Raw genomic sequence first — 12,926 nt, 5'->3', positions numbered from 1 at the left:
ACAGTGGGTAAAAGTTGTACTACTCATGAAAACTCGATGGAAAATATTGTATGTAATGAAATTCAGTTACATAAAAAACATCTGAATTTTGGAAGAAAACAATTTGTTTTGTGTTATTTATCTTTAAGAAGGGATTTGCAGAGATCCTTCTGCATCTTAGATGCGGGTTTCCTAAAATTCAACATCTCAACTAAGTACGACTTAACACTCACCTTTTTCGATTTCGACCTTCCGGTTTTCTTTTTCGAGAACCGCTGAGGTAGCGGTTGAATTAATTAAGGACAAAATGGATCCGCAAACGTTCCTGGATATCGCCACAAAGGTGACGAAGTTAAAGATGTACCCCTATTTCGACATTGCTCACTACACTCTCATGTGCATGGCGGCACGGGACGACGCACCGGCGAACGCCGCGGGTAAGTTGACCCCATCCCATATAAGGATATTTTATTGTCAGATGTACGATTTGAATTTCCGCGGTCTTGAATCTTATTTAGACATAAGTTTGTTTTTTCAAAGAATTACTTTACACTTAAGGTTCTGAACTTTGATCTTTATCCATTCCTCTATTTTCGCATTCACTGATCTTGACAGAGCGACTGAATAGGGCTTTGTTTATTGTGGATGTGTTGTAAGAAATAATTTTTAAAGGATGACTGGTTATTATTTTTTCATATTTGATTTATAAATTGTGTACATTTTCTGGAAGCATAATTCTTTCTATTTTTCAAGAAAATATTGACCAGATGTAACATACCTTGAATATATCTAAAACATCTGTTTTACATTATTATGACAATCTATTTACAGAAGAATTCTGATTACACTAGGTGTGAAGAGTTATCATAACGTGAATTATTAGTAATTTGTGAGAAACACAAGGAAAACACTGTTTGACTCTTAATGCTAATCACATGGTTTGTACATTTCATAGTAAGATAGAATATATTATTTTCCCCTTTGGCAAATTCATTGATCATGTTAAATAACAACATGAATATCATCCATGTAAAATTTTAGCTACATGTAAAATTACTGATAAGTAAAGAGTAACAGTGGGCTACAGTAATTGAAAGGGGGAAGAAACTTAGATTCTAGATTAGGCTACATAAATGATATTCTCTGATTCTCAGGCCAATCTCCAAAACAGATTTGGGGGGAGGCTTTAATTTATCATTTGGTGGGTGGTACAATAGATGAGTAAGTTATTTTTTAATACCCAAATTTTCCATAAAATAATGATTTTTTGTTGTTGTTTTTCAAAGGTATATCTTCCATTTCTGATCAATAAGTCTGCATTATCCATTGCTTAGCAACGTGTGAACATCACAGACATTATCTTTGAATGTTTTTTTTTTTATGAAGTAACCAAGACTCTTTGAAATGGCTAACCTAAGCCATATTGGACTACTAGACTACAAGAAAATGAAGGCTGAACCTTTTTTCCAGATTGGTCTCTGCACTACTAACTCTTTATTTTATCAAAAATACAATGAAATTTCAAAGTTGACTACCACAAAATGGATTTGCATGGGCTTGAGAATTGTCATTTCAATTTTATTTAGCCTTAATAGGAGGATGGTACATGTTGGCTTAGGGGGGTTGTATGATGAAAAAGAGACTAGGCTAAATTATTTTGCTGTATTGAATCTACTTAATCCTGCTATGAATGTATTATATATGTATCATTATATATATTCAAAATGAATGACTTAACATATGTGTCTGTTGAATTGTAGGGGGAACAGCTTTTTCCAGAAAGCACCCCCTCTCCTGCTGGGTGTCGTCCATGTTGCTGTGTTTTGCGGGGAGTCTGATTGCAAACTTCTTACTGGGAGAACCTATTTTAACACCATTCAAGGATCACAACTCACTGCTGACTGCCTCAGTTGTATGGTATGTCCTGTTGTCAAGGCATTCACACAAAGCTTATTGCATTCTTTTCCTCTTTTGCCATCAGTAATGCATGCATTAATTTTGTTTCTGAATCAGATCTTGAAAATAATCTAAAATCACATCACAGATGAGATGAAATTTTTAGAAGTTATAATAATATTTAATTCTCTTGTTTATTGTCTTCTTCCAGGTACTTGATATTTTATTCACCATTTGACATTGTATACAAAGCTGTAAAATTCCTACCATGTAAACTGGCAGTGGCAGGACTAAAGGAAGTGCAGCGAGCTCACAAAGTGTACCACGGCGTTGTTTACACGGCCAAAGTGTATCCTAACTCTGTACTCATCATTCTCCTCATAGGAACAATAAAAGGTAGGAACAATAAAAAGGTAAAATGTCTGACAAAGGCACTGAAAGACCAGTACAACAAAACCAAGGTGATCATCACAAATGTTAATCTCAGTGAAAAAATATTTAGTTACAAAATCTAGGACAATTGCTATCTTATACATGTAGCTTGAACAAAGAGTGATAGTCTTGAAAGAGTTCATATAGGTGTATGGTTTTACCAATGTGTATAAAATATATGTAAAAACCAAACTGGTAGAAATTTTAAATTCTTTTCTCCTGTGTCTTGAGTTATGTCCCTTATCAGTGTCATGAGTTATGTCCCTTTACAGGAGCAGGAAGTGGTTTAATGAAGACATTTGAGAGACTGGTCAGGGGATTATGGATTCCAGGGACAAACGAAGTACTGCAGCCCTCATTGTAAGTTTATCTGTTGATTTTTTGCATCATTAATCAAGAGGAATGCAATTTATTCTAGATTTTGAAATTCAGTAAATTGAATTTCTAAGCATATTAGGCTATCTAAATTTAATTCCCTGGTTCTCAGGCCAATTTTCTCCAAAACAGATGCGGGAGGGCGGCATTTTATTTTTCATTTTATTGGCAATAAAGTAGATGAGGGAGGTTTTTTTTTTAATTTTAAATTTCCGATTTTTCTTTAACATAAACATAATTTTTTAATCACAGATATACTTTCCATTTCTGATCAAAATTTCTGCTTTATCCATTGCTTAACAGCATGTAAACATCGTAGGTAATGTCCTAGAATGACGAAGTAGCCAAAATCTCATTGTAAATGGCTACCGGAAGTGATATTTGAATACTAAACTACAAAACAAATGAGGTCGGAATTTTTTTTCCCGGATTGGTCTCCGCAATACCAACTTTTTATTTTATCAAAAATACAATAAAATCGGCAATGCGGCTACCTCAAAACGGATGCGCGCGGGCCTGAGAACCAAGATTTCAATTTTATATGGCCTTATCAACCACAAGATTTTTACTTTGAGTTTTGATATCTTTGTATATTTTTTTTTTTTTTTTTTTGTCTTGGTGGATTCTAAAAGTGTTATAATTGATTTATTACCGTAACTTCTAATTTTCATCCTATTCAAATATTAAATGAGATTTATCCATACTTTTATATCAAGTTATGACCTTGACCTATATTTTCAGTGTTACGAAGGCCTGTTTTCTGGCATCTCTTGTGTTTCTTATGGAGAAGATGAACTACATCACAGCCCCTCACGCCCTGGTGTATTTCGGTGTAGTCATTTTCTTTGTTTACTTTAAACTCTCTGCCCTGCTTCTTGGCATCCACGACCCGTTTGCTCCTTTTGAAAACTTATTTTGCGCAATATTCATGGGAGGAATGTGGGATGCCATGAGACGAGCAGTTGCCACAGAAACCAAGAAAGAAGAGAAAGACTCGGACATTCCAGTGAAGAGTCGAGAAGACAAGAAGAATGACTGAACAAAGAAAGGAAACATGAAATTTGGTGTTGTGAAATATAGGACATCTCCTTCCCCAGATCTCCTAGGCTTTTGAATTTATTTATCCAAGAGTTTGTGTAGATGTATTATCTTCATCTGTTATGACAGGAATTAGGGGTGTGTGTAACTTACAAGGTGTGTACAGAAACATACAAGGCCTGAAGGGGCGTGGCCTCACCTCAGAAGTTTTAAATAACAAGGTCAGGGATTATAGAGAAATTCAGTAATTAATTGTGCTTTCCTTGGGTGATTTACAGACAAGTATTAGGGAGTGTAGAAGGATATACCTTTCTTAGTAAACTCTATATGGCAATAACACTGTTATCCAAACTGAGTTAAACTTGGATAGCTAACTTTCTAACAAGCTTAGTATCAGGAAAAGTGGTTTAAAATGGGACTTGTCACAGAAATTGTAAAGGTTCGTTGTCAAGTCTAAGATGTTTTGAAATCTAGATGTGTTTCAGGAAAGGAAGTTGTGGGTTTTGAGTACTGTACATGTACAGAACTTATTAAAGAGTCACACTGGAGTAATACATAGAACTAGTTGATTTCAAAAAGATCACAGTAAATTGTACATGTAATTTTATGAGTGTGGGAGATTGTTGAGATTATCAACCTTTTTAAAGACTGTGGTTTTTATGAACAAGGAAGGAAACAGTGTTAGGAAGTGGTTCGAGTTTTACGTTAGTGAGTAGATTTAACTGTAATAAACAGAAGGCCGACTGTTAGTGAGTAGATTTAACTGTAATAAACAGAAGGCCGACTGTTAGTGAGTAGATTTAACTGTAATAAACAGAAGGCCGACTGTTAGTGAGTAGATTTAACTGTAATAAACAGAAGGCCGACTGTTAGTGAGTAGATTTAACTTTAATAATCGGAAGGCAGACTAGTAAAACGTCCCTGATGTTCGTGTAAGATACAGAGTATGTTTATCCCTGTGAATTCCTGTTTTGTAGAGAAATAGATGATGGATCTGTTGTGTAAAGTCTAGTTCTTGTTCAAGGACATGGATTTTCAGTAGATCTTTACTTCATGTATTAATATTTTATAATTTATTGTAATATATTACAAAACTCAGCATTAACATGTATACAACCAACATACTCTGGGGGCAAAATATTTTTGTACCACTCTTATGTAATGCCCACCATTTTAAATGTAATATTTATTTTTAATAAAATGAATTGCTAGTCTTTGATTGTAAGTAGTGCAATATACTCTACACATAGCCATTGTATTGAAATCGTTGATTATAAATTATTAAAGGAACAATAACATATAAGAAGAATTTTCATGAATGGTTGCATCTTTCACCTCGGCATGTCAGAAAAAATGTGTTTCAATGTTCATTGTGTCTGTGCTATCAATTGATTCTGGAGAGTTCGGAATAAACTTCCCTTTGAAATACTGTGTTTTTGCTATCATAACTATCATAAACTAGTGCTAATTGTAACGGGGACCGTTACAGATGTTCCCCAAACGCTCCCCAACTCCCTTTTATAATCATATTCCCTGTAGGCGTAATTAAATAAGACAAACTCTATGCATTTGAGACTTTAACAACGTTACCAAGAAGTGTACCATGTTCATTCAAATTTTATTATTGCACACTTGCGCATGTGAATGCATGTGCGTAATGACCATATCATATTGTCTACACAATCTATATATTTTAATATGCTAAATATAATCCAAAAGTACGAGTATATAAAAAAAAACGGTCATTCAAGTTTATTTTTTATTTTACCCATTTCACATGCACGCACGTGCATACATGAGCATGGTGACCATACATTCTTGTAGAAGTCCATTACATCTATCTATGTTCTAAACCCCACCCCGTTTGGTTGAAAACCAAGGGAGTTATACCTGTTTAAAGTTTCAGCCAATCAGATTGCAGCACATGTACACGCACATGTATGCATGTGCATAGTGACCATACCTTCTTGTAGAAGTCCAGTATATATATCTATGTTCCAAATCCCATCCTGTTTGGTTGAAAACCAAGGGAGTTATGGCTGTTTAAAGTTTCAGCCAATCAGATTGCAGCGCACGTACAAGCACGTGTATGCCTGTGCATGGTGACCATACCTTCTTGTAGAAGTCGATTATATATATCTATGTTCCAAATCTTATCCTGTTTGGTTGAAAACCAAGGGAGTTATAGCAATTTAAAGTTTCAGCCAATCAGATTGCAGCGCACGTGCATGCACGTGTTTTCATGATAATTGCTATATAACATGTTGTAGGATATCCTTATGCATGGCTATGTTCAAAGTTTCAAAGGATTTCGTCAAAAAACAAGAAAGATATAGAGACTTTAGTTTCAGCCAATCAGAGCAAAGCGCACGTGCATGCGCGTGAGATCTTGCTATTTTGACCATGTCATCTTGTCTATAGTACTAATATATCTTTACACTATGAGTTTCAAAGCATTTCATCAAAAAATAGAAAAGTTAAGGCAATATACATTATATTGGTCATTTCACGTGATGCACGTGCGCGCTCTTGCAAGCACGTGCGCACAAAATGACCTTGATTCCGCAAATCTACATAACATGTCTACTGACCCTAAAAAGGTTTTACCTACATCGGATCAACAGTTTACAAGATCACTCCCGGACAAAAAAGTACCCAGGAAGAAGAAGAAGAAGAAGAAGAAGAAGAACTAGAAACGAAACTCGTTGCGAGCAACGAGAGGTCTTCCGTCCGATTCAGTTAAAATCAAACTGAAAAAGTGATTTTAAAAATCGGACACACGGGGGACCGAACCCAGGTTGCCAACGTGAAAATCCATTGCAGTACCCATTACACCTTTGGGAACCCGCTTCAAATTTAACATTCGAATATCGCGAGATTGCTTATTTTGATTCCAACATACATAACATTTTTTTTAAAAATCAGTTTGGAATTGTAAAATGACAGCCAGCTTGCTAAACTTTGCTCAAGATGATCACATCGGAATCTGTTACTTGAGTTTTAACAGTAACTTTTAGGTAGATAATCTATTAGTGATGAACAGATGATACTGTTTTCTTTCCTTTTTTCGATATGTATTCAACTTTTTATTCCATGCAACTCCATAAACAGGCATGCCAATGTTATATATTTCTACACTCTTGTCACCATTTGTCTACTACTTAAGTCGGGTCATGATACATTATTTCATGCGAAACGTCACAAGTAGTTCTTAACGCTATTCCTTTGAAATATTTGATCTATTTGATGGATTTGATAGCTTCAATGAAAATTAGAAATGTATGTTCTTATAACCGGAATTTCGAACGTTAGAAAGTATATTTTAATTATCACATTATACAAATATAATATCGTATACGGCCAAGTAACACTAAAATGTATTTTGTATCCTGTTTTCCCCCAAAGTGGAGTTGAGTTACACGTTCATGAAAAGACTGGAATGTTTCACTGAAAAAAAAATCACTCGCCCTCCGACGGTCAAGGAATGTGATACTATTTATGTTCAATAACTTGCATTTATTACAAGAATATTTATACCCGGTATAACCTTTAATAAACAATCTTTTAAACAAATGTTTTTCTTATTTTTGTCTTTTCTATTCATTTAATATGTCACAAGCCTGCGTGGAAAAATAAACAGAAGTCAAGTAATACTTCAGAAACATAGTGAATATTAAGTCAGGCAAGTTTCTTGAAAAGCTATTACTTATAACCATGGTTTAGGATAAGTTTTCCCTGGTGCAAAACAAAAGATTGTTGTCATCGTATTTCCACTTGTAGTCATGTTGTATTCTACTTTGAGATGCAGACAAAAGCAATTTCAATAGACGTTTGAGGAAAACTCATATTAAAACAATACTCAATGCAACGTAACTGCGATGTAGCAATCTAAAGAATCCTTTACACCCCTACTAATGTGTTCGGAACCTTTTATTTTTCGGTGTTCTGCAAATTATAAAACCCGATGAGTTCAGAGTAGCTCTGGCAGTGGCTCTGGCGAGAGTTAGCGAGACTTCAGCGAGATAGGGTAAATTATTCACGGAAATGTGGTTAGGAAGTGACTAGCACGTGGAGGCATGGTAAACAGAAAAGTTATATTGCGTTTCAGTTTTCACCACCCTAGAATCAGCTGATAATATACTAGTATGTAGAAATGTTCTTCAATCAATCGATCTCTTTTACATTCATCAAAACTTATATAAGTATTCTCTATAATACAATTTTATGCAGTCATGAATTAAAATTTCTTTTTAAACAAATATTTTTTGCATGGGAACCGGGACTATATTTTTTGGCGTCAATTTAGCAAATGAGGCACCAGCATGATTTTAACTGACCAATCAGCTGAATGAGTATTGCATTATGGGTTACTACGAATACTACAGGAATTTTACGCTTGAAATGAAAGGAAAAATCTTATGCTAAATGAAAAGCATTTTTAAAAATATTATTTTCATGCTTATAATGACAAACAATTCATTTGTTAAATTAACCGCGGAAGTCTAGGTTTCTGAAAGTCATACTGCAGAAGCGATTTGCGTCTGTATTAATTCCTTTGTTGTACTATCGGTGAATACAATTGCCAGGTGAATTTCCTGGCCGAACACGTGATCACGAACTTAAACAAAGTTTTGTCCATTTAAATGCATAAGAGATGCTGCTCGTTTTCCTTACCCTTGAAGTGCTGGTGTTCTAAACTAGACACAAACTACATTTTATTAAACATTTTTTCTATTTAACAACAAATTAAAAACGCCCGTAACATCTTTCCTAGTTTCTTATCTTTGTATTTTGTTCGTAAGAACATTTTTTTTTATTTTGCAGTCCATTAACATGATCGTAGATTGACCTGAACTACGTGTTCGAAGTAAAATGTAAACATGTACATGTATTTGGCGTAAACATTGCTATTCATTCAACGATTGGTCAGTTGCTCGTGGTAAGATCCTCTGTGCGCATTTATAACAATAGCCATATAAGGCAAACAAAGGTTTGTCAGTGTAGATGGTTATTCACATTTTTTACCAGCGAATCGGTCAATAGTGAGCTTTAATTTTCGCCGAAAAGTATAAGATATATTGTTATTTTTACACCCCCTCCTTTAGCCACCCTTTGTCAGTTGAAAATCTTGAAAGTCTTTCAGAGAGGTCTGGAAACATTTATTACAGAACATGTTTTCAAAAGAAACAGGCTATAGCAATATCATGTTTACTGCAAATTTTATTTATAAAACCGGTTCTACCCTATAACCTTTGAATAGATCAACCTAAACCACGTGTTTTGAATTTAAATCACAATAACATTAGTAGGGGTGTTTACATTTCATAAATCTTTTTGGTAGAAGTTTCATTCATCTAAACGCTCAACTGACCTTCTAGAACCCGACTTGCTTAATGGCGGAGTTCACGGAGACGCCCCGCCATCTTGGACACGCTTCAGATTTTTAAATGCAAATATCTAGTGTGTGGATTGATCAATTCTAAAATAAATTATATATTAGGCCTTTCCAGTAGGGTCTCCATTAACATTAATTATATCAAAGAAAAATATTGAAAAACAAAAAAAGTTGAAAAAGTGCACATTTTGAATTCACTTCCTGTAGCGACCGGAAGTACTGACGACGCAAACGAAGGCAAAATTGCACATCTAGAAGTCATGGTCTATCATCTCTAATAAGTCTCCAGTTAATATCTTTAGCCATTTTCGAGAACACTCGAAGACAAAATTGCATTTTAAAATCAGGAAATTGCCCATAACTTGGCACTGGTACCGAATTTTCCAACAAACGGAATTTTATATAAAATTCATATAATGACCTATAATTTCTGAAATTTTCATTGAAATCCACCGAATAGCTTACGAGAAATCGCCTGCACAAAATTTTGTCTAAAAAAAAAGAATAATAATAAGAAACAATAGAATCACTATAAGGTCTTCCGTGAAGACGGAAGACCTTAAAAATAATAATAACTAGAATCTTGTTGCCATGGCAACAAATAAGTCTTCCGTTCTTCTAAATCTGTAAGAATTTGCTTTTTTCTCTGCAAAAATAGATATCATATGTACTCTGAAAGAAAAAAAAACTGCAAAAAGGTCTTTCAGTACTTAAGGTACTTTGATTTTCATGACCAATCTTGTTCTTATGCATTTTAGCACTCATAAGAGCTACATGTGTATCATAGACAAACCATCGGACGAACGAACACCGTACTCTCATAAACTTCACTGTGTTTATGTTCTGGCACAATTGTGATGGTGTTATAAAAATGTCATGAACTAAGTTAGTACCACATTAAACGTAAAGTCGTTGATTTTTAAATTAATAATATCGAGATTTGCCAGCAGAAAGATTATTCAATTACAGGAATTATTCAGCAATCGATTAATTGATTATATGTTGTTTAACGTCCCTCTCGAGAATTTTTCACACGGAGAAGCCTCCACTCGCCGGTGGAGACTGCAAAATGTTGTCCTATAATTTGGCTCTAATCGCCATTGAGCAGTGAGGAATCTTTTTGAGTCAGTACCATCTGACACACGGGACCTCGATTTAAACGATCTCATCTGACGGACCGGTCTCCACGTCCCACAACTGAAGTCCATAATACAGATACATGATGCTCTAGCCATGTTTTCATTTCATTTTTCATTTCTCAAATTGTTGCATCAGATTTTCTTAAAGATCATACTTAATAACAAGAGGCCCAAGGGCCTTATAGGTCACCTGAGCATTATGCAACAACTTTCCAGTCATGTTTTAAGCCAGATGCTATGGCATTCACAATTTTGAAAGAGGCACCATTGATCATCATAACTATACACTTAGCAGCTGCTTAGTTTGGTTACTTAATATCCATCGGCAGGTAGAGGAACAAAAAATGCATTTCAACACATGAACCCTGACCCTTAGGCCTAGATCCACACATTGCACAATTCTTGAAAAGGCATCCCTGCTTTTCAAAAATATTTGATTAATACCAAGGAGCAGATTTCAAGCAATTCATTCATTTTCAGTATATAAGTACAGCCCCCCTCCCTCTATGGTACCCCTGACCCTGGGGCCTTGAAATTCACAATTATGGAAGATAAGGAACCTTGCTCATCATAACTATATAGGTAGTTCATCTCCTTAATACCCAGGAGCAGAGAAAATTTTCAAAGATTTAATGTATTTTCACTATATAATCAATAGAGCCCCGCCCTAACACCAGAACCCCTGACCCTGGGGCCATAAAATTCACAAATTTGGAACAGGCATTCTTGCTCATCATAACTATGTACTTAGTTTATTTAATACCTAGGAGCAGAGAAAAATTTTTTTCAAAGAATTCATGTTTTTTCACTAGAAAATAATCAACAGAGCCCCGCCCTAACACCAGAACCCCTGACCCTGGGGCCATAAAATTCACAATTTTGGTAGAGGCTCTCTTGCTCATCATCACTATGCACCTAGTTAGTTATTTAATACCTAGGAGCAGAGAAAAAGATTTTCAAAGAATTCATGTATTTTCACTATATATTCAAAATAGAGCCCCACCCTAACACCATAACCCCTGACCCTGGGGCCATAAAATTCACAATTTTAGTAGAGGCACCCTTGCTTATCATAACTATGCACTTAGTTAGAGCAGAGGAGCAGAGAAGAAGATCTTCAAAGAATTCATGCATTTTCACTATATAATCAATAGAACCCCGCCCTAACATCAGAACCCCTGACCCTGGGGCCATAAAATTCACAATTTTGGTAGAGGCACTCTTGCTCATCATAACTATGTACTTAGTTGGTTTATTTCATACCCAGGAGCAGAGAAGAAATATCAAAGAAATAATGCATTTTCACTATATACTTATTTAGCCCCGCCCTAACACCAGAACCCTTGACCCCAGGGCCATAAATTTCACAATTTTGGTAGAGGCACCCTTGCTGATTACAATCATGCAAACAGTTTGCCTGCTTGATGTCCAGGAGTAAAGAAGAAGATTTTTAAAGATTCCATTAATTTTAGAGGTTTTGGCCGCACCCCTCAGGCCCCAGGGGGGCAGGGATCACGAAATTCACAATTTTTGTTCCCCTTCACCCATAGATGCTTTATGCCAAATTTGGTTGAAATTGGTGCAGCGGTTTCAGAGAAGAAGCTGAAAATGTTCAAATGTTAACGCACGACACACAACACACAACGCACGACGCACGACGACGGACGAAAACGGATAGCAATAGGTCACCTGAGTAACTCAGGTGACCTAAAAATCATTTCGAACAACTTTATTGCAATGCATACAGCGTCCGGTGATTTTCATTGACAGGTCAATACATGTGCACTTAGTGTAATACTTCTTAAGCAGAAAAAATATACAGAGAGTGACTATGACGGACTATGAAATCAGATAATATTTAATAAAGAATGGGTACAACTGATATAGAACTGATTTTTTGTCTATGTAAATGGATAAGATAATCAGGATTAAAAGGGAATCTCTCTCTCTCTCTCTCTCTCTCTCTCTCTCTCTCTCTCTCTCTCTCTCTCTCTCTCTCTCTCTCTCTCTCTCTCTCTCTCTCAGACATGTAAATTTCAGTATCTTGCGTAATGAAAAATCTACTATTATAGAATATGAATTCTGTATACATGTTAATGGTAATTATAACCAAATGTTCCAGATTTAATTGTATAACGAATTTATAATTCAAAGGCCTATAGTTGCAATAATGTCTCCGAATAAAATCAAGAGTGGGGGGGGGGGGCTTCAAAAGAATTACATACTCGGTAATTTTATGTTTTATGAATTAAAAGGAAAATACTTAAGGTTGCATTGTACATACATATAATTATATAGCATTTCATAAAATTGTGTTCATTCGTATACTTTATCTAACATATCAACAGACCTTTGCAGATGTTTTTGTATCATGTTTTTAGCGTAGCATTATTTCACACAGAAACGCGTAACTTTCACATAATGTTAACCCTTTGAGTACTAGTATTTCACGAACATCCAAGAATCGCTTTTTCTCATCTTTAATAACTTCTCGGGTATATAAAAGTATAGATCATGTATAATAAATAACACGATAAGACTTTTAATCAATGAAATATACGTGTTATAACCAAATCCAATCTATAGATTGATTTTCTTTCTTTTAAGTTGCAGATATCAATTTATTTCTAAAGGCTTTACACCTACTCTTCTATCTCTCAGTTCCCTTTTGA

At 35.2% G+C, this 12,926-nt stretch overlaps 1 protein-coding gene across 2 annotated transcripts; it reads left to right on the top strand.

The window, feature by feature from the left end:
* The first annotated feature begins 203 nt into the window (after nucleotides 1-203).
* LOC134231822 (trimeric intracellular cation channel type 1B.1-like) lies at nucleotides 204-5,146 on the top strand. 2 transcript variants are annotated; one of them, XR_009984633.1, is made up of 6 exons: nucleotides 204-416; nucleotides 1,740-1,896; nucleotides 2,087-2,271; nucleotides 2,580-2,667; nucleotides 3,424-4,417; nucleotides 4,582-5,146. XR_009984633.1 is itself a non-coding variant. In XM_062713791.1 (5 exons), the coding sequence occupies exons 1-5, from the start codon at nucleotides 287-289 to the stop codon at nucleotides 3,719-3,721; spliced, it is 858 nt and encodes a 285-aa protein (XP_062569775.1). In that variant the 5' UTR covers nucleotides 204-286; the 3' UTR covers nucleotides 3,722-5,146. The 2 variants fall into 2 exon arrangements, 1 of the variants encoding a protein (XP_062569775.1); XM_062713791.1 differs by having other exon boundaries at nucleotides 3,424-5,146.
* The last annotated feature ends 7,780 nt before the right edge of the window (nucleotides 5,147-12,926 follow it).

Source organism: Saccostrea cucullata, unplaced genomic scaffold (assembly GCF_032062105.1).
Source record: "Saccostrea cucullata isolate Sc308-1 unplaced genomic scaffold, CSIRO_AGI_Scuc_v1 ctg1220, whole genome shotgun sequence".
Taxonomy (NCBI): Eukaryota; Metazoa; Mollusca; class Bivalvia; order Ostreida; family Ostreidae; genus Saccostrea; species Saccostrea cuccullata.
The sequence above is the reverse complement of the archived record's forward strand: the minus strand, read 5'-3'. Positions and strand labels throughout refer to the sequence as shown.

What these genes read in the sequence shown, in the direction of transcription:
- LOC134231822 (XM_062713791.1), top strand. Translation starts at nt 287, where the DNA reads ATGGATCCGCAAACGTTCCTGGATATCGCCACAAAGGTGACGAAGTTA. An exon ending in CCTCATAGGAACAATAAAAG is followed by an intron (nt 2,272 to 2,579) that starts GTAGGAACAATA and finishes GTCCCTTTACAG; the next exon opens with GAGCAGGAAGTGGTTTAATG. An exon ending in GAAGTACTGCAGCCCTCATT is followed by an intron (nt 2,668 to 3,423) that starts GTAAGTTTATCT and finishes CTATATTTTCAG; the next exon opens with TGTTACGAAGGCCTGTTTTC.